General features: G+C 45.8%; 1 protein-coding gene across 1 annotated transcript in view; it reads left to right on the top strand.

Annotated features, from left to right (window-relative positions):
• Positions 1–22,110, top strand: part of VWA8 (von Willebrand factor A domain containing 8) — a 428,582-nt gene that overhangs the window by 107,138 nt on the left and 299,334 nt on the right. Inside the window, exons 13-15 of the mRNA XM_088482592.1 lie at positions 253–330; positions 6,215–6,375; positions 8,352–8,465. Of these exons, the coding sequence (XP_088338718.1) occupies positions 253–330; positions 6,215–6,375; positions 8,352–8,465 (353 nt within the window). The remainder of the gene's footprint in view (positions 1–252; positions 331–6,214; positions 6,376–8,351; positions 8,466–22,110) is intronic.

The raw sequence follows: 22,110 nt of genomic DNA, 5'->3' as shown, positions 1-22,110 counted from the left end.
TATTAGGTGACGCCATACATCTGTTGATGAATACAAATAATGTGTCTGCGCTAATCACTAAAGCAGGTATCCCTCTGGTGTCAGCAGCATGTCTCCATATTACACAACACCTGAGTGACAGCGCACAAGTTTTTCTTTATCTGTTGATGAATGCAGTAAATGCTTTAACATTTGAAACCAAGTAGATGGAACTGTGTGGATCCAACACCAATTTCACATGTACAAGTGCTTACTCTGACTTTTGTCTTTTAGGGATGTGGTAAAAGTGTGATTGCCAAAGCATTTGCTGATATGCTCGGTTATGAAGTTGAACCTGTCATGTTGTACCAGGTAATTTTCCCTGCTTTAACACATTTGCCAACCTAATGATATTGTATTATCTGACCCAATTATAAAATCCAATAGCCAAGATTACTTATGATCTTTGCCTCTAACAGCCCCTTTATAGAAAGTGTAGTTGTCACCCCAAGGACATATGCACAGTTATTGTCACTTATTACTGGGTTTGGTAATTGTGGAGTGAAAATAAACAGATACACCATGGTCAAAAATGAGACTAGACTAGGTGATGAATGTAAAAAATAGACAGATGTCGAGAAGCCCTTAGAGATCATAGCCAATTATAAAGCGCAATGGAATATGTTTGTGCTGTTTAAGTAAATGTAAATAAATAAATTAATTCAGTTTTGCCAGAATACACAGAATAGACCTAAGCTAGGGCATTAATACACAATAAATGCCATTGCACTTGCCTAGGTCATGCCACAGATTGTGCTTTAGGCATGCACAACCATTTACGTTGAGAGTGGCAGAAATTATATATAAATGGCAAACAGACCATGAGGTATTTCATAAAACCAGCTAAATTAGTAAGGTGTTTTATCAGTATATTTGCCTTTTTCCTTTTCGCATTTACTCTTCCCGCTGATGTTTTACCAAGAATAATGCTGAGTACACACTGGCCGACATATCACAGGCACGTCGGAGGGTGTGTACTAGCAATATGTCTGTGAACGATGTCATTCCCAGACACATCTTGTCTGCTGTGCAGCACAGCCGGCGGCCGATATATATCCACATATATTGGCACATCGTGGACAGCCCGTACACTTGCTGCACAGACCGCCACTGACTGACATCACAACTTGAGTGGGCACATGTAAATGTCCGCCCATTTGTGACGCCAGGCACTACACATCGTGCCGACGATTGGTAAGCGTGTATTCACTTACCAATCATCAGATAGGACGGCGGATCACCCGAATGGTCGATTTGTCGTCCTAGTGTGTACCCAGCTTAAGAATGGAATAATGTAATGGAGGTGTCATTCTGTGCTGATTTACACACTTTATTTGTGTTTGTGAAATCACCTTTACCTGATTACATATTAGGCTCAATAGTCTTTAGTAATCTTTATTGCTATACAAAATATAAAAATAACATAGCCCTACATTAATAAGCAACCAAAGGAGGAATTAATGCTACTCATATGCACCCTCATTCCTACATTATATGTGATCCCATGGATTGGCTAAGCATGTACAATAAAATACATGAATGTAGTGGAAAACCTGGATAATATAGTTTGTACAGTGAATATGGATTATTGGCACATGCATCTTTAATGCTCAACTTGTGTACCCTGGTGGAGCTGCTGTATTGGAACATGACTGGAATAGATGATATAATGGGGGGTTTCCAATTAACCACTTAACTGACAAATTCTTTTTCCAATAACCGCTCCAAAATTGTCGGTTTCTTTTATGATTGAATTAGGTCAAGAACATAATATTAAACTTATCCATCACTATTTTATTTGAAAGAAAATATTTTTTTAAAACCAAGTATTATGGTATACTTGGTTTTAAAAAAATATTTTCTTTCAAATAATTATAATAATTTTTATGTTATACTGTAGTGATGGCCATTGACAGCTGTACCATCGATGGTTCAGACCATCGTTAGAAGCCATAAATTGTTTAGCGATTCGTCGAAATTTGTGTAGACCACAACTGCCGATGTTTCCTAAACATCGATTGAGGGTTGCCATCGATGGTGCAAAATTGATGGCCACCAGCAATGGCAAACCACTTGTCCCGCTAGTGGCCCGGCTACCTGAGCCGCCGCTGCTGCTTCTTCTACACAGTGATCACCTAGTGATCACTGTAGTGCCAGAGCCGCAGCGGGAGGGTGTCCCGCTGGCGAGACGGATACAGAGCAGCAGCGGCGGCTACCAGAGCCGCTGCTGCTGCTCCTCCAACACACAGCACTGTAGTGCCAGAGCTGCAGCGGGAGTGTCTCCCGCTGGCGGCTCGGATACAGAGCAGCAGTGGCGGCTACCAGAGCCGCGGCTGCTGGGGCCGGCTGCCCGATCACTGCTGGCCACAGTGATCGAGTCACAGCAACAGCTGCGGCTACATGAGCCGTGACTGCTGCTTCAATGGCATTGCGCCGGGAGGGGGTTGCCGACGGTGCCCAATCACTGTGGCCAGCAGTGATTGGGAAATGCTGGAGAGGCAGCCATGCTTGCAGAGGGACCAGAGTGGGCATTTCTGACTGGTTGTATCAGATACGACCATGTCAGGGAAAGCCCAGCCTGGTGTGGTCGTATCTGATACGACCGCGCCAGGCAAGTGGTTAACCGATCATCTGCGTTTTTTGTCAATGTTTTTTTTTGCTCCTATCTTATTATTTTGGTCGAAATAATAGGTTATTTCTCCCAAAAACACATAAGATCCGCGATAAGCTCACGGACCTATTTTTTTTCATATTTAGGTGGTAAAGAAACGACACTTTTCGTGAATTATTTTTTGGGACACATCAGGTCCTGAAAAATATCCACGATAAGTGCTGGTGTCGGGCGGCACTTCGGGGCTATTTGGATAGCCCCGCCACGATCAATTAGCAGCGCTACTTTAGCGCTGCTAATTGGGTACCCCCCTATGTCTGTAATGAAACTAAGGAAACTAAGAAAGAACTAAAACTTCCTCCAAAATGTGCATTCAATGTCCTGATGTCACGCCCAGAGTTGTTGTACCTGGCGGGTCGCGGTCTCTGCTTGTGGGGGATGCTTTGGCGCAATCCTACCGGTGGGGGTGCTGGTGTCTGGAGGTTGGTGCGAGGTGCGTGTGGATGTCCGAAGGGTACAGGTCATGTGGTGATAGGTAAGACTTACAGTGCTGGGGATTGCTGGGCGCCACCATCTTGGTTTTGGGCACGTGACCTGAATGGGCCAATCAGGTTGGAGCATCTTGTGTGTACTCTCCGCAGCCTATCATGCACTTTCCCATGGTACTTAAGGGTGTTCAGCACGCCCTCTAGTTGCCAGTGCAACGTATAAACAGCGAAAGCTGTGTGAGAGTTCTCTGTGCTCCTTAGCTTTGGTGTGATAAATGCAGTCCCAGCAGTGCTCCGTTTCATGCCCTGTCCGCATCTACCCTGCTATACCCCATTTCTCACCCCACGGTTTGTGAACCCTCCAGCTCTCCGGACTCATAACCCGCTCCAGTACTTAAGACCTCTGTTCCTCAGTCACACCTCCATTGGACTTTGTTTTCTCAGCCTCACTAATTGGACTTTGTTGTTTATGCGTGACACCTGCTCCCAGCCTCATTAATTGGACTTTGTTTTCCTGCCAGACATTTGTTTTCAGCCACACTTCACTAGGTCTTGTTTATTTCTGCCAGGTTATATATCTTACTGTTTCATGAATTATAATACTCCTATTAAACCTGCTGCATTTCAATACTGCAAACCCATTCCAGTTTCTTCTCCTGCATCTACCCCGGGTTCAAAAGATAATCCAAACCTGACACCTGAGCTCTCACGTGTAAAAGTAGTAGAAGAAATAATGGAAACCCCCTTATGTTAAGTTTATTGTGGGCTTCACCCTTACACCACACACACTAGAGTGTACACAGAAGCATGCTCTCCTCAGCAATTCTTACCCATGCCAGGGCAAGTGTTGCAGCCTCTCTTTTACCTGTTTGGTCTCCCTGTTCCAACAGTTGTTGACAGCAGCTCTTACTCATGTGCTTCAGATTACAGGATAGTAGGGACAGCTAGTAGAAAATAAGGGCTTTGCCTTTAAACAAATATGCTTTCTTGTAGTACAAAAGAAGACCTTGAAAGATGATTTAACCATAAGGTACTCTATATATTTCTTGTTGAAGTGATCAAGATGGGTCAGGTGGATGATGTTCTACTAGAAATGCCATATTTGGTGTAAGTGTTTTCTGCAGAATAGAGTGACCATGCTCTTTTGGACAAAGGAAATCTTTTCAGGGCGCACCTATAAACGCGGAGTAAAACTAATCCTCCTGAATTCGGGACCTCACCAGGCAAACCAGGGGAATATCATCGGCTTCAGGGTATAGAGTGCTATTTAATATAGCTAGCTTGTTATTTTGCCGTATTAACTAGCTGGAATCTGTTAGCTGCACAATCTCTGGGTAGGAATGTGTTTGGGATGATACAAAACTCCACTTACAGGCTGTTTTGTGATATTTAGAATGAATTGTAAACAATAATATAGCATATTTCTCATTGAGCCACAAGTATTTAATCACCCTGTAAATTCTTACATTCTTGATGAATACATGTTTCTGTGTACTAGAATGTGAGTTTAACAAGGAGAATATGTGTGTGGTTTAAGTAACATGAAATTGGTGAAAAATCAATGTTAGGACTATTCATTACATTACCTCAAAAGCACCAGAAAGAATAAAATTAACTGTTGTAATGAAGGCAGGGGGTCACTGAACCATTGTACGGAACCCAGGAAAACAAGCTCATTAAAGCACAGCACTTTGAGCCATAACACATCTCTGCATGAATGTGTTTCTACTTTCTAAAATAGGCATCGTAATGTACCATAATGAGGCAAAAATAGATGGTTAAGGTCGGTGATCTTTGATTCAAAGGGCATAATAGAAGGGTGGCAGGAATAGCTGAAATGCATTTAATCAATTAACTGGAGATGATTTGCCTCCTCTAAGGGGGTGTTTAGATATAGGATCAAGCTGTTTAAGGAAACAGAATGTTTTCTTGCTAGTAAGGAAACCCACTCATTGAGGAAGAAATTCCACTGTTTTTTTGTAGCAATTTTTATATTTAAACATAGCAGAAATGTTTATAAAAAATATCTCAGAACATTATTTTGCATGTTTAAAACATTTACCATGTAATTAAAATTCCTGTGGTGAGTAAGCTATGTATTTATTTATAGTGCTGCTTTGCTACATATAAGGAAAGTTATTTATAAACCTTTTGGGTAGCTAAATTGATCTTAGCAGGAAGACTAATTGCTCTGTTGGCAACAACACTTTATCCTAATGTATTTTATGTTAATGCCATTTTATTTTCTCAGTTGTGAGACTTCGCAGAACTTTCAAATGCAAAAAAAACCAAATAATAAATATCCTCCTCCTTGGTTATTTTAAAAGGCTGAAGATGTGGATTAGTGACCTTAAACTGGTCAGAGCTGTCATACAGTAGGCTACTAGAAAATGGTGTCCATTCCACTCCATGAAACTTGGAGGCTAACCTAAGTGACTAAACCTAAAATAAAATAGGACTAAATAAAATGTCAGACTACTATATAACTGGAGACATGTTCCAAGCCAGAAATCATTTCCACACCGCATTATTTGAGTCCCGTGATAAAAGATAATACAAATAGCTGGGTGTAATTGTAGCATGACATTTCTGTTGAAGGGAGACAGAAAATCTGTATCTTAAATGCTAAGAAAAAGAGACCATCATGACAAGTCATTATGAAATACATTAAAAGTGCACTGAGAACAAGAGAGAAACATACCAGACGGGTTTCTCTTTACCCAGGCGTGTTTAGGCCAACAGGTAAATGATAGATATTCTGGAGTATTGATGGTATCTAAGAACATATTGCAATACTATTAAGGGGAGAGGAGCATTAAAAGTGTAACTTGTTACCATGTAGTAAATCCCCCAAAATATAATAAAGGATTATTAATGCCACTTAAAAATACTACCTTAAATATCTTATGAGGACTTTTCATCTAGTGCCCCAAATGCTAAAACAGTCCTTTGTGAATTCTAAGTGGCCTTGATTTGTTCCATTAGAACATCAACTGATTCTATGCTTATTTTATTTTATTTTTCCATTAAAATTTAATGCAACACTACACTTTACATTGTGTCTTTAAACTCATTTCTTTTGAATTGACATGTGCAGGACATGACAGCTAGGGACTTGTTACAGCAGAGATACACACTGCCAAACGGAGACACTGCCTGGAGACTATCTCCTCTTATCATGGCTGCATTGGAAGGGAAGCTTATAATTCTTGATGGTATCCATCGTATTAACCCGGGAACTCTAGCTGTGCTGCAAAGGTCAGTAGCCACTAAGTACCAGACCGTGCTAGATAAACTACATCATGAACCAGTCTTTAATAATATAAATGTTGTTACCTTAACTACAGTCATGCTACTTATGTATATGGAAAAAAATATTTAAAAAAACACTATTACATAATATGGGATATCACTATTTTATTAGGTATTCTAGGTTGCGGGCATTGATTACAGCCAGTAGAAGCATATATCTTAAATAATTATTATTATATAAATCCTTTATAGTTTAATTGCCATATCTGGGTTTCTTTTTTAGATTTATTTGCCGTTGAAATGCTACTTTATCATAGAGAAATAATATTATTTACTTTAATCTGTGTTAAGCATTGGGAACAGAAAATATAATTCGATATCATCCCTAAAATGCTGTGATCTTTGAATGTACTTGTGCATGAAGTCCAGGGGTTTTGATAAACACCTAGATCCTGAAAAATCTCTGGTCAGCAAATGTTGCTTTTATTGTTTTCAGGGGTGTCAGAACAATTGGGGGGGGGGCAACATAAAATTGTTCCGGGACCTGCCACTCACCCCCCCTCCTCTTCCCTCCCTGTCTCCCTCCCTCTCTCTTACCTGAGCACGCACACCGCGCAGGGACTGTAGTGGTGGCCACGGAAGGTATGGGGCTGTGCTTTATAGCAATAGGCTGCACGGAGGTGGAGGTGTAATGTGCAGTGTTTTAACGTAAAGCACATTACACCTCCTTCTCCTCTGAGCAGTGTAGGGGCTGTGCAGCCTATTGCTATAAAGCACAGCCCTGCCCATCCGCAGCCGCCTTTCAAATGTTTGGAAGGGGGCAAGACAACCCCTTGCCCCTCCCCGTTCCAACGCCAATAATATTCCCGCTCTATGCCCACTTGAATGGTAGGGAATGACGTTGGACACTGGCTGATGACTTCAAGGTCAATCTACAGAAGGGGATCTAGCTGCTTCCATTGTAGGAACTGCAGGAACTGTGAGAGAATGCCGCCCAGTACTGAGCATGACTCTTACTGTGAGACTCATTTTCATACACCTTACATTCATATATTGGGCCTGATTCAGAGATGTACGCTAATGACACAGCAGCTACGAATTTGTAAGCATAGAGTGTTCGAAAATATGCAACTGTTACAGCCGCCTTGCTTTGTATTGAGATGTCCACCAGCAAATACAATCGACTGCATACAAAGACGCAGCATTAAACGAGGATCAGTCGATTACCCAATTTCTGAGTGACCCTATGGGAACTGAGACAAGGGAGACACTTTTACTGCGTATGGGATCATGCCCCAAAAATGGTCACAACACGCCTATATTTAGTTGCCCCCCCCTCCCCAAACTTTGGCCGCCCACATACAGTCCCTGCCTGTGAGTAACAACAAAAATGAAAGTTGACACATGCCCAGTGTGACCCAGATACATGTGCTGATTACTGATAATTGCTCAAACTGCATAAATATCAGACTTATTATGTACTCTCTAACACATACATACAGTAATCCACTTTTTAGCAACCCTGAGAAGTCCTCACCAATCCTGTACTTTATAGTTGGTAGATTACTGGAAATAGCTGTATAAAGTTGAATGATGCCCCTTTCATTGTCTTTAATAGCTTTAATAGCTAAATATATGTGTGGGCTTCAGCTGCAACCTTGTTGAAAAGAAATTGCCTTGTTGGAGTGTTCCACTTCTGCAATATTGATATGATGTTTTATTACAATACTTATAAATAGTTATTGAAACAAGTTTAACATTTTTTTTACTGAGATGTTAAGTAGGCTACAATTCATCTTACTCCCTTCAAGTAGGGTGATCATGAAGTGGGATTTACTTTATTATTTACTCTATTAAGATAAGATGATAGTGATGACAGCTAATCGTGTTATATGATGTATTAATTGTACATTACAATTCAAGGATAGGTTAAACAATTACACAATTTTAAATTTGCATTCTCTCTCCTTTTGTCTTTATAGGCTGATCCATGATAGGGAGTTGACTCTGTATGATGGCACCAGGCTGCTTAGAGGAGATCGGTATCAGCAATTAAAAAATGAGTTACAATTTACAGATAAAGAGCTGCAGGAAAGGTAATTGCACATAAATAAAATTATTGGTAAAATACAAATAACTGTATCTAGCATGGTATGCCCAGGTATTTGTGACAATATATTGCCAGCACACCACCAACCTTCTGCAGATTCATAGCTCATACATATGCTTCTTCATACACTATTGCTGCAGTCATGCCAAACAGTTTTTGGTGCACCAGGTCCCGTCTGACTTGGCATACGCCAAATGTCTTTTTCGCCCAAAAATTAATTTTAGTAACAATCAGATATGACAAACCGTTTCATGAGACTGCACTGATTAATTTAATATGCAACACTTGTACATCTGTGTGTGACTATGGGGGGAATTTAGTCAGCGGCGATAACACGTCTTTTATATCGGGACCCCCTGAGCAGGTGAAAAGTTGGGTACTTAGGGCCTGATTCAGACCCGGGTCGCTATGAGAGTACACTCGCTCGATGCATATGCAAATATTTGAAAGTGACGCGGCGGGGAGCGATCGCTCGCCAAGGCATAAGCACGCCCATCTTACCTGTACGAGCGTTCGCTTTGTGTATGCAGACTCCCCTTAGCGAATGCAGAGACGCCCACTGCCCCACGTCATCTCCTGGAAATTTGTGAAAACATTGGTACATCGACCACTATCGGGTGTGAACGCAGTGCTTGTGGTAGCTTTTTCTACCGCAAGCATTGCGAGGAAAACTGGGTAAAAAATGGCTGGTGACGTGTACTATGATGCTGCCTGTTAATTATGCACGCCTCTAAAACGGCGTTGAAACACTCAAGCACGCCTGCGTTCGCACCTCCACTCCCCTGTTTTTACTGGACTGCCCCTGTTACCACCCACAAACAGTTTCTCTTATCACTCATTCTGCTGGGCTGGCTTTGCTGTGCGAGCGAGGGATCTGCGAACGCACTGTGTAGTTTGCGCACGCGTACTGCGATGCATGCGCAGATTAGCAACCATCGGCAATAGCGAGCGCACTTCGGATAGCGTCCGGGTCTGAATCAGGCCCTTAGTTCAGAACCGCTGGGACACTCTCCCTAATGATTAATTAGGCAATTAAAAGTTTTTAGTTAGCTTAATTTGGACAATAATGACATGTCATTTTTGGGGTGAAATTCTGCAAAGTGCAGAATAATGAGTTAAAGATGTTGGACAGGTATGTGGGAGTGCTGAATGGATGGGGCAGGTATTTTAAACATTGTAGGTGGCAGTTACAGGTGTTTTTTTTAACAATTTTTTAACAGTGGCTTAAAATTACCCAAAAATTAACTGGCAGGCATTTTTATTTACACCCTATTCTACTACATCATTTAATTTGCTAAAAAAGACTTGTTTTCTGTGATTTATTTACTGTTATTGAAAAATGCTTATAACAGACATTTGAGACACTTAAAGAACCCCAAATAGTTTGCTTTGGGCCACTAACATACGATAATACTGTTGGGGTACAGGGTGATTTCCCCATTTTCCCCTATACTTAAAATGTGTAACACCTTCATGAGTTATCGCCCGAATGCCGGAAGATGACTTTTTTAATTAAATTGGGGTAAAACGGGAGTGCGCATATAGGCGATAAGTGAAATCAACGGGCAATAGGTGTGTTCAGTGAACACATATTAACTTAATGTTTTATCGCAGCTAATTGAATTCCCCCTTATATGAGAATCTGTATATGAAGTGCTACAATGCAGCAGCCGTGGCTTTTTTTAATGCCAAGTTCCGTTGTGCTTTGTATTCAGACGCACACAAGATATGTCCCATATGAAATTAATCAGTGCAGTCTAGTGAAGGGGTTTGTCACATCCGATTGCGACTAAGCTACATTCTCAGCCGAAGAAAACGCAAAAAAGACGCTCGGCACAAGCGGAGATGCACGAGACCTACTGGCTCACTCGCATCGGGCATCTCACGCTGCATGACGTATTGAGGCTAGGTGTATGAGGACTCATCTGTACATTGTTTCCCTGCCAGACATTGGATGGTTTTAGCATAGAGCATGTTCGTAGCTAGATTTTATTGCATCATAGGTAAGTATTAGTTTGGCTGCCCATGTTCTAGCTGCATGGGTGCAGAAAGACTGGGAGTTGAAAACTACTGTCCATCTCATGGGCACACAATGTGGAGTTTATAGTTGAGTAATATGCCAATTGTTTCGTATTGAATGTAAGCATTAGAGTAATTAACTTGAAAATATTCATGTATAATTGGATGTATAATGTCCCAGATATATCACAATCTGGTTCATTTGAGTGTTACACCTGATGAAAGCTCCTCAAGAGCACCATCTGCTGACTGGAGAAGATAAATAAGGACACTGTATCATTACTCGTATCTTCTCACATAGTGATATACAGTACAGCTGCTTTATACAGCCATTATACACTATAAACCAAAACTGGTGTTCTAGTGTTGATGGTATTATGGGTTAAATCTAATGGAAATTATACATCACTTTTGAGCAGAGAATATACTTGATGGTACAGATGTGTCCTTATACATCTTTGCTGCAGTCGTGCTAAATAGACCCTCTTAGCGCTCCAGGTCCCGTGAGACTCTGCTAGCGCCGGGTGTCTTTGTTGTGTCTCACAGATATACAAGTGTCACTTAATCAGCATAGAGCTGGTGCGTCCTAGTCGCATTGCATTGCGACTTAAACGCTGTTTCATCTAAAAAAAGACGTCTGACGCTAGCAGAGTAGCACAGGACGTGGCGGCTCACTCACCCAAGGTAAGTCACGCTGCGTGGCGTAATAAGGAAACATCTGTAAGTGAGGGTGGCACTTAAGTTTTGTCTTCTCTCTATCTCATTTTCTGAATCTCTCTTATATGCAATATAATATCTATTTTATTTATCTCTACATATATGGATGCTTTCTCATTTCTAAATATTTATTTTACTCTGCATCCTTATCCATTGCCCTTTCTTGCCTTACAGTAAATATGTCTTTATGATTCTACTACAGTATATGAAGTATATTGAGGCACCTCACTCCTCCATCCACTATTGTTATTCTGCTGTAAACTAATCTTTGTTTTCTTTTATTAATACCGCCATATGTTCCATCTTGTTCTGAGTGAATTAACCTACAGTAGTCATAGGGATGGGTTCGGGATCCCGGCGGTCTGAATCCCGGCGCCACAAATACAATTTTGAGTTCAGATAAGGGCGCTTCTTGTAGAATATATTTCTATTGGATACAGTACTTGGTTCTGATGGGGTAGTTATATTCTTAGGCCCTTGAAGTTTGCAAATCTTCAGAGACTCTTTCTTCCCCTCCGGAATGTGGATATATTTATTACAAGGGATAAAATAAAAACAACAATGTGTGGTATTTTTCTTATTTCGAGGGAGTTCTCTTGTGCTAGGCTAAAAGTTTCCTTTATCCCACATCACCAAATATTAAGTGGAATGTGAGATAAAAAAAAAGAAGAACTCATCATCATCAGCTGTTTCAGGCAAATTTTCCCCACCTTCTAGATTGTATTAGGTCTGATTTGCATGAATGGTCCAATTATTTTATTTCTTGGATAGGTAGAATACATTCAGTTAAGATGAGCGTTCTCCCTTGGCTCTTGTATCTATTTCAGACCCTTCCGATTTACATCCCTCCATACGTGTTCAAATTTCTTCAGTACCAAACCTCATATTTCATATGGAACCGGAAACGCCCGCGGATCAGACTAAAGTTGCTTCAGCGGCCCTCCAGGGCTGGGGGTTTGGGTATTCCTGATTTTAAAAAATATTACTATGCTGCGCAGCTCTCTCATTGTGCTCAGTGGTGTAACTTCAATGCGGGGAAGGTCTGGGTTGCTATCGAGGCCGAGGAGCTGGGACTGGCTACTGTATCCCCCCTCTTATGGTTACCTAAGATTCATCGCCCCTGGACAGTTTCTTCCCACCCTGTAATTTCCCGTTCTTTAGCAATTTGGGATTTAACCAATAGATGTTTTAAATTAGCTCCAGCCCCGTCCCCTTTGATACCATTACTTCACAATCCATCTTTTCCTCATGGTTTATGCAAATCATCTTTTACTGCCTGGGCATTGGGTAATATCTATTATGTAAATGATATAACTATAGATACTAATTTCCCACAATTTTCTGAAATCCGGGATAGAGTAGCAATTCGACCCAAAGATTTTTTCCGGTTCTTACAAATTAGACACTTCCACTCCAAAATTAGCTTGATTCTGGTTAGCAGACCTTTGACTTCTTTTGAGTCTATATGTTGGAGACGACTCTCCACTAAGGGTCTTATTTCTACTATTTATTCCTTACTAGGGGATGAAGTAAGCTCCAATCGGGATTCTCATGAGTTGGCGTGGGAACGAGATTTGGGGCACTCTATAGATGCTGAGGATTGGACGGAGATCTGGGACAACGCTGCCGCCAGTTCTATTTGCGTCAAAATCAAGGAAAATATCTATAAATTGCTATATAGATGGTACTATGTACCATCGCGGCTACAAGTAATGTTTCTACTTCAGGGTCCATAGGGTATCCACAGGATACCTTGGGGTATAGGTGTGACGTCAGTCGCAGGGCACCAAAGAGTTAAGCTTTCAGCCTCCCAGGATGCACTAGGTCCCCCTCCTATACCCCGCCCCCGGGCCAAGGCACCTCAGTTTAGTTTGGTGCCCGGCCGGAGTCGGGTGCACCTGTTGGAGTGGGGGCTAGAAGAGCCCCTGAAGCTTATTCTTCATGCAGCTGTGGCTGCACATCTGGATGAACAGCATGGACAGTCAGTCCTGACGTCCATGCTGTCTTCCCTACACCCCGCCGGTACCAGAACGCCGGTACTGATCCGGGGATGCTGGTGGGCGTCTGAGGTCACAGCTAGCGGTGACCCCAGATGCTCCGGACCATGGCCGGATTCAAGGGGGACAGAGGTAAGCAGCGGGGTCCCGCGGTGGGTCCCCGCTGATCACATGGTCCTAAGTCCCCAGGCAGGGGGCTCCCTGGGGACTGGCTGCAGCGTGGAGCCAGGCGACCAACCTGCGCTTCCACTACCCCCTGGGACAGCGGACCGCAGCAGAGCGGTAGCGCTGCGGCGTCCCAGGGGTTAAATGCATGCCAGGGGAGCGCGCCTTCCCTGTCTCACAGCCGGCGCCTCCCCCGCTGCACACAGCCCTCTCTGCATGCTGCCGACTGGTCCTGTGGCAGCGCTCCTCCCCCAGGCCAGCCTCCTCTCTGCTCCTCGGCGGCCATCTTCTCCAGAACGCATGGTGAACGCTGCTGGAAGCGCTGGACGGAAGCATCGTGGTCTGGGTCCCCCCGCATACCTCTCCTCCGCTGTGGTCAGGTCTGTGTATGCAGCGCTGTGTCCTACCAGGCCCTGTGTCTGTGTAGTTGAGTGATCAGCGCTGTTAGTGCAGGAATTGTTATTTTTCTGCATTGTATGTGACTGTGCTAGCGCTGCTGCCTGTAATCTTTTCTTCTCTAAACTGTCAGCTTTATTACTGTCCCTGTTCTTTCTGCTAAAGCCCTTGCGGTGCGGTGCTGCAGGGTGGTCTCTCGCCTATTTAATACTTAATTGGTGAGAGAGGTCACATACGTGGTGCCATCATGTCTGAAAGTGATTTTCCCCTCCGGCTACAGTGTACCACGTGCAAAGTACCGTTAGCGGAGGGGGAGGGTAGCGCGGAGGGCCTTTGCCGGCAGTGTTTGTCCATGGCGCGGCCTATTACGGTTACAGCACCGGTACAGGAGCCGCCCTGGGCTTGTTTCGCTCAGGCGTTAACAGCTTTAGTGGGCCAGTTAGCTCCGCAGCCCGCGTTTACTCCGATGGGTTTGTCCCAGCAGTCTGTGGTGTCGTCACCCATGCAGGGGTTCCCACGACAATTGGTGGTACCCCACAGTCTCCCTATTTCCCCGCTCCCGGGTTCTCAGGAGCCAGCGTGGGTTAACTCCCTGACGAGTTCTGTACAGCACTTGTCGGATGTGTTGCAAGGGGAGTCTGTGATGCGGTCTCATAAAAGGCCGGTGGCGTCTCTGTCCGCTCCTTATGAGGATGACGAAGGGACGTCTGATGATGGGGAGATTCTAGATCCTTACGATCAGGAACCTCTCCATACTAAGGACGCTGATGCTAAGTCCAAAGTATATATTCCTGGACTTATTCGGGCGGTCCGCACAGCCTTGGTGATTGAGGACGAAGTTCCCCCAGCGGCTAAATCTAAGTATGCCTTTTTCAAAGATGTGAAGGGCGATGCCACAGTCTTTCCTCTTTCGGGTCAGTTGGTGGACCATTTAGAGGAGGCGTGGAAACAACCTGGCAAAAGATACCAGCCGCAGAGACGCCTGGCGGTGGCTTATCCGTTCGCGGATAATTATTTTGCGAAGTGGGAATCCCCTCCACAGGTGGATTCTCACGTGACCCGTCTTGTCCGTAGTGCCACATTGCCGATGCCATCCATGTCCTCCCTTAAGGATGCTACGGACCGCAAGGTAGAAATCTGCCTGAAGTCCGCTTATTCCCTTGCAGGGGGGGCAGCACGGCCGGCTATGGCCATTTGCTGGGTTGCCAGAGCGATGGAGCGCTGGGCGGATTCATTAGAGGCTTCTTTTGAATCCGACTGTCCGGCCGATCAGGCGGAGTTGATTGGCAATCTCCGTGATTCGGCCACCTACATCAACGAGGCGGCTCTAGACATTAGTACTCTGGTGTCTAGAATTTCTTCAGCAGCGGTAGCTGCTCGTCGCACCTTGTGGCTGCGATCCTGGAAGGCGGACGCAGATTCCAAGAAAGGTCTGGAAGCGTTGCCGTTTACCGGAGAAGTTCTCTTCGGTCCGGATCTGGATAAGATTGTGGCCACGCTGGCGGCAGCCAAATCTGCCTGTCTCCCGTCGGCCGCTGCTCCTTCTGGTTCTGGACCATCGTCCTTTCGGTCATCTAGGGCCCAGGGCAGGCCCAAACCACAGTCGTTTCCTCGACAGGCTGGCCCTAAGAAATCGGTCAAGCCCCGGAAGCAGGCATGGAGTACCAGACGTCCGGCCCCCAAGCCAGATGGCAAGCCTGCGGCCTGACGGTCCGGGCCTCCCTTTGGGGGATCCCAGGGTGGGAGGCCGCCTGCTACAGTTCGCCCAGTGTTGGTCGACCACTACGACAGACACTTGGGTTCTGGAGGTGGTTTCCCACGGATACGCCCTCTCCTTCCGGCACAGACCCCCGGCTCGCTTCTTCACCACGGGTCTCCCATCAGACCGGAACAAGGCTACGGAGCTGCGGAAGGTATTGCACACTATGCTCCAGGCTGGAGTTATAGTGGCGGTTCCATTCTCCCAGAGGGGCCAGGGTTTCTATTCAAATCTATTTTTGGTACAGAAACCCAATGGGTCATATCGTCCGATTCTCAACCTCAAAGCACTCAACAAGTCTTTGCGGGTCCCGAAGTTTCGGATGGAGACCCTACAGTCCATCATTCTGGCGCTGGAACCTGGGGACTACTTGGTGTCATTGGACATACAGGACGCTTACCTGCATGTCCCTATTCTTTGGCGCCATCAACAGTTCCTCAGGTTTGCAATCAGCAGCGACCACTTCCAGTTTCGGGCGTTACCTTTTGGCCTGGCAACAGCACCACGTGTTTTCACCAAGGTGATGGCGGTCATGGCGGCTTCTCTGCGGCTGCAGGGAGTCCGCATGTTGCCGTATTTGGACGACCTGTTATTGGTGGCAGGATCTCCAGAGCTCCTGTTACGCCACTTGGACCTGACCATTGCACTGCTGCAACGGCACGGCTGGCTAATCAACTGGCAGAAGTCCACTCTAATCCCGTCTCGGAGGATTCTGCATCTTGGAGCCTTATTGGACTCGGGACAGCAAAGGATCTTCGTGACGGAGGACAAGATCTCTGCTTTACAGTCAAGGGTGCGCAGTTGTCTGCACAGCCGCCGGGTGTCCTTACACTCGGCGATGAGGTTACTGGGCTCCATGGTGTCGGTGTTCGACATGGTGGAATACGCCCAGTTTCACTCCAGACCTCTGCAGCACCTGATCCTGTCCAAGTGGAACGGGCTGACTCAGTCTCTGAAGTCCCAGACGATTGTGCTCACCCAGGAGGTTCGCCTGTCCCTTACGTGGTGGTTACAGACGACCCACCTCAACAAGGGACGTCCGTTCTGGGTTCCAAATTGGGTCCTGTTGACAACGGACGCCAGTCTTCGGGGCTGGGGAGCAGTTTCGGGTCCACACTTGTTCCAGGGCAGGTGGACGCCGACAGAAGCGGAGCTTCCAATAAATATCTTGGAACTCCGTGCGGTCTTCAATGCTCTCCAGTAGGCACAGCGGTTTCTCCAGGGTCGCCCGGTGCAGGTCCAGTCGGACAACGCTACCACCGTGGCCTACATAAACAGGCAAGGAGGAACTCGCAGTCGGGCGGCTCTCGTAGAGGTCTCTCGGATCCTGGTTTGGGCGGAGCGCAATCTTCCGGCCATATCAGCGGTCTTCATCCCGGGAGTGCTCAATTGGGAGGTGGACTTTCTAAGTCGCCAGGACGTTCATCCGGGGGAATGGTCCCTGCACCCGGACGTTTTTCAACTACTGGTGGACAGGTGGGGTCTTCCAGAAATCGACCTCATGGCGTCCCGGCACAACAACAAGTTGCCGGTGTACGGGTCTCGCACAAGAGACGAAGGGGCGTCTCTGGTGGATGCTCTGTCCGTCCGGTGGACGTTCCGGTTCGCATACCTGTTCCCTCCGGTCTCCCTTCTTCCACGGGTAATCCGGAAATTCAAACAGGAAGGAGGGACGCTCCTGTTGATAGCTCCCGCGTGGCCCAGACGGCACTGGTTCTCAGACCTTCAGGGTCTGTCCGTGGACATTCCTCTGCGGTTGCCGCTACGACCGGACCTTCTGTCTCAGGGTCCTTGCCTTCACCCGGACCTGACTCGGCTGTCTTTGACGGCGTGGCTGTTGAGACGGCCATGCTGAGGTCCCGGGGGTTTTCCAGCTCTGTGGTGCGTACCATGTTACGAGCTCGGAAACCGTCTTCCGCGAGGATATACCATCGCGTGTGGCATACGTTCTTCCAGTGGTGTCGACCGAGAGGTTATGCACCGCGGGAGTTTCGTCTGTCTCGGATTCTCGCCTTCCTGCAAGCGGGACTAGATCATGGGCTTCGCCTTGCTTCTTTGAAGGTACAGGTTTCGGCCCTATCTGTCTGGTTTCACCGTAGGATTGCTACAATCCCGGATGTGCGCACCTTTATGCAGGGTGTTCTCCGCATTCAGCCGCCCTTTGTTCCACCTGTGGCGCCTTGGGATTTGGCTGTGGTCCTGAGGGCTCTCCAAGGACCGCCGTTTGAACCACTGGGCTCAGTGGATCTTAAATGGCTAACAGCTAAGACTGTTTTCCTTCTGGCCATTGCTTCGGCCAGACGTGTTTCTGAGTTAGGGGCTCTTTCTTGTAGACCCCCTTTCTTGGTTTTTTATGGGAACAGGGCAGTGCTCCGCACTCGGCCCGAGTTTCTTCCCAAAGTTATTTCCCAGTTTCATATTAACGAGGAAATAGTTGTTCCGGCCTTTAACTCACCGGGTCTTTCCGTGGGTGAGGCCTCTTTGGATGTTGTGCGGGCCTTAAGGACTTATGTTGACCGCACTTCTTCGTTTAGGAAGTCGGACGCTTTGTTTGTCCTCTTTGGCTTCCGTAAAAAGGGTTGGCCTGCTTCAAAGCAAACTTTGGCAGCCTGGATCCGTATGGCTATTTCTGAAGCTTATCTTCATGAAGGCCTACCGGTCCCTCCTTCTCTGAAGGCTCATTCCACTAGGTCTGTGGGTCCTTCGTGGGCAGCTCGACGTGGTGCCTCGGCAGTTCAGATCTGCAAGGCTGCTACGTGGTCTTCTGTCCATACCTTCGTGAGGTATTACAGGTTTGACACCTTCGCCTCTCAGGATGCTTCCTTCGGGCGGCGGATTCTCCTTTCTGCACAGGAGCGTCCCCACCCTTAAAGGATACTGCTTTGGGACATCCCCAAGGTATCCTGTGGATACCCTATGGACCCTGAAGTAGAAAATATGAGATATGGTAAGAACTTACCCTTGTTATCTCTATTTCTACGAAGTCCATAGGGTTCCACAGGACTCCCGCCCTGTCGCACCTGTGCTGCAGATGGGCTTTGCTCTGGTCACCGGTTTTCCGTCTCCCTCTGGTGAGAATGTGATTCTTGTATGTGTCCAGATCTTTGTTCTCTCTCTTCCTTCTCCTCCTCCGGCCTATGGCTTGGTAACTAACTGAGGTGCCTTGGCCCGGGGGCGGGGTATAGGAGGGGGACCTAGTGCATCCTGGGAGGCTGAAAGCTTAACTCTTTGGTGCCCTGCGACTGACGTCACACCTATACCCCAAGGTATCCTGTGGAACCCTATGGACTTCGTAGAAATAGAGATAACAAGGGTAAGTTCTTACCATATCTCATATTTTCCCGATGCTTCAGATAGATGCTGGAGGGGTTGTGGTGGCGAGGGCAATTTTTTGCACATCTGGTGGACTTGTCCCAAACTGGCTAGTATATGGCAGGAGGTTTTCGATCTCCTCTCGCGCCTCTTTGAGATCACGATCCCCTCTGATCCTCAGCATTTTCTACTTCCCTTAAATTTACCCTCTCTATCCCGATTTCAGAATAAGCTATTCCGACATATAGTATCTGCTATGACCTGCCAAATTGCAGCGGACTGGAAAAACCCTCATCCCTTTCCAATGCAGGCAATATTATCACGTATTTGGTATATATACAAGATGGAATACATGACCGCTTTATTACATAATACATCCAAAACTTTTGATAAAACATGGTCCCCTTGGCTGACATACCAAAATATATCCTCTCCATTCAACAATTAAATTTTCCATTTATAGTTTTCTTTTTTTTTTCTACTATATCTAGATTAAAAGAGAGTGATCCTATATAGAGTCCACCCATCCTTCTCTCCTCTTATTCTCCTTTGTCTTTCTTAAAGTTTTTTCTTTTCCTTTTATCTCTTTATTATTTTTTGTTTCTCTTCTATTTTTAAACGGATTGCCACACCGTTGCAGCAAGATACTTTTCTTGCTTCTATATTCTTTCTTTTACTATACTGAGAAAATCTACTATTATATTATATTATTGTTCTGAAATAGTACAGTTCCTATTATAAAAGTATGTTATGTGCTGTATTTTATTTTTGTTTTTTGGAATGTACTGTTCTTATGTGATTTGCTCAATAAAAAGAGTTTATAAAAAAAAAAAAAAGAACTGTGACAAATATATCACACCTCTAAAGTGGTGCTGCGTGTAATTGTAGTCATATAATTCCCACCGCCTGGTGAATAAAAGTACCAAGTGGGGCGTACCACACTCACTCTGGCACATGTGTTTTCAGGCTTCTTTCCTAATAAGCGTACCATACTCATGGAAAATAATGGCGTTTCCCTCTTATAAAGGTATCTTTTAAAAGGTGCAGTGACTCCCAACAATTATATAGGATGGCTTCAAATTCCAAAGTTTGTATTTTATTTAATAAAACTCATCGACATCCAATATAAAACATATGACTCCTGGCTTACAAGGCACAGTGGTAAAACAAGTTGTTCTCAAATTCAATAGCTCTCTGGACAAGTAAATGAAAGTGCATATACCTTTGTAAGTAGTGTCGGTGGACACGTGAACAAGTCCATATATGCTGAGTCCCCCAAAACCAACGGGTTTCGACCAGGCGGTCTTTATCAAGGCATATCATCATTTCCCCCTGCTATACTTTATAAACCCTCAGCGCTTCCCCTATTGGTGGGGACGGGGACTTTACCATTAACACTTAAACCTTACTTAATATAGATATGCTGCGTCTGAGAGAACCTCAAAGGTATACTTAATCCTCCATTAAGGTAAACTAAGGGTTGTCGGGCATAAAATATACCTACTAGGTGTATTTAACATGTAAACTGTGAGTATGCATTCCAAGTGCTGGAACACACATACTTCCGCCGGAAGTGATGTATCAGCTGCCCAAAAAGCGGGATAGGGCTCTAGTGTTTAGTCCACTGAACTCGCTTTTCGTTAGTGCATACTTTAAACATAGGGGGAACATAGGCAGTGCGTCACCTGCTATGATCAGGTTTCCAGTTGCACTAGGGTCCCACTCCTATACCCCGTCCCCAAGCCAAGGCATCTCAGTTTCGATGGTGCCCGGCTCGGAGTCGGAGCACATGTTTAGAGGGGGGCTAAGAATAGCCCCTGAAGTTTCTTCAAGGCAGCTGTGGCTGCACATCTGGGAGTACAGCATGGACAGTCACTGCTGACGTGTACTATGTGTACTAAGTGCAATGTACCAATAGCGGAGGGGGAGGGTAACGCGGAGGGGCTATGTCGGCAGTGTTATTTATTGGCGCGGCCAATTACTGTCACGGCTCCGGTACAGGAACCTCCCTGGGCTTGTTTCGCTAAGGCGCTTACAACCTTAGTGGGCCAGTTAGCTCCGCCACCTGCGTTTTCACAGATGGGATTGTCCCAGCAGTCAGTGGTGTCGTCACCCATGCAGGGTTTCCCGAGACAACTGATGGTACCCCACAGTCTCCCTATTTCCCCTCCCCAGGTTTCACAGGAGCCTGCGTGGGTTAATTCTCTGACAAATTCAGTACAGCATTTGTCGGAGGTGTTCCAAGGGGAGTCTGTGTTGCGGCCACATAAGCGGCCTGTGGCGTCTCTGTCTGCTCCTTATGAGGATGACGACGTGACGTCCGATGATAGGGAGATTCTAGATCTATCTGACCAGGAACCTCTTCGTACTAAAGAGTCGGACGCTAAGTCAAAGGTTTATATTCCTGGCCTTATTCGGGCAGTCCGTACGGCTTTAGTTATTGAGGATGATGATCCTCCGGTTTCCAAATCCAAATATGCCTTTTTCAAGGATATTAAGGGTGACGCCACAGTGTTTCCTCTTTCTGGTCAGTTAGTAGACCATTTGGAGGAGGCGTGGAAACACCCCGGAAAACGGTATCAGCCTCAGAGGCGCTTAGCCGTGGCTTATCCGTTTGCTGACAATTATTTTTCTAAGTGGGAATCCCCTCCACAGGTGGATTCTCATGTGACACGCCTAGTCAGAAGTGCCACTTTGCCCATGCCTTCCATGTCCTCCTTGAAGGATGCTATGGACCGCAAGGTGGAAATCTGCCTGAAGTCCATTTATTCCCTTGGGGGGGGCGTCCAGACCGGCTATGGCCGTGTGTTGGGTAGCCAGAGCTATGGAGCGCTGGGCTGATAGTTTGGAGGCGTCTTTGGACTCTGACTGTTCGGCTGAACAGGCCGAGTTGGTGGGCAATCTCCGGGATTCGGCCACTTACATCAATGAAGCGGCCTTGGATATCAGTATCCTCAACTCTAGGATTTCTTCTGCAGCTGTAGCTGCTCGTCGCACCTTATGGTTGCGATCTTGGAAAGCGGACAATGATTCCAAAAAGGGCTTAGAAGGTTTGCCTTTTCATGGAGAAGTCCTATTTGGTCCGGATCTGGACAAAATTGTAGCTACGCTGGCAGCAGCCAAATCTGCATGTCTCCCGTCTGCTGCAGTCCCTTACAGGGCCCAGGGTAGGCCTAAAGCACAGTCTTTTCCCAGACAGGCTGGGCCCAAGAAATCGGCCAAGCCCAGGAAACGGGCCTGGAGTACCAGACGTCCGGCCCCTAAGT

This window comes from Taudactylus pleione, unplaced genomic scaffold (genome assembly GCF_031769625.1).
Source record: "Taudactylus pleione unplaced genomic scaffold, aTauple2 ptg000005l, whole genome shotgun sequence".
In the NCBI taxonomy this organism is placed as follows: Eukaryota; Metazoa; Chordata; class Amphibia; order Anura; family Myobatrachidae; genus Taudactylus; species Taudactylus pleione.
Note: the sequence above shows the minus strand (reverse complement) of the source record. Positions and strands in the feature narration are given on the sequence as shown.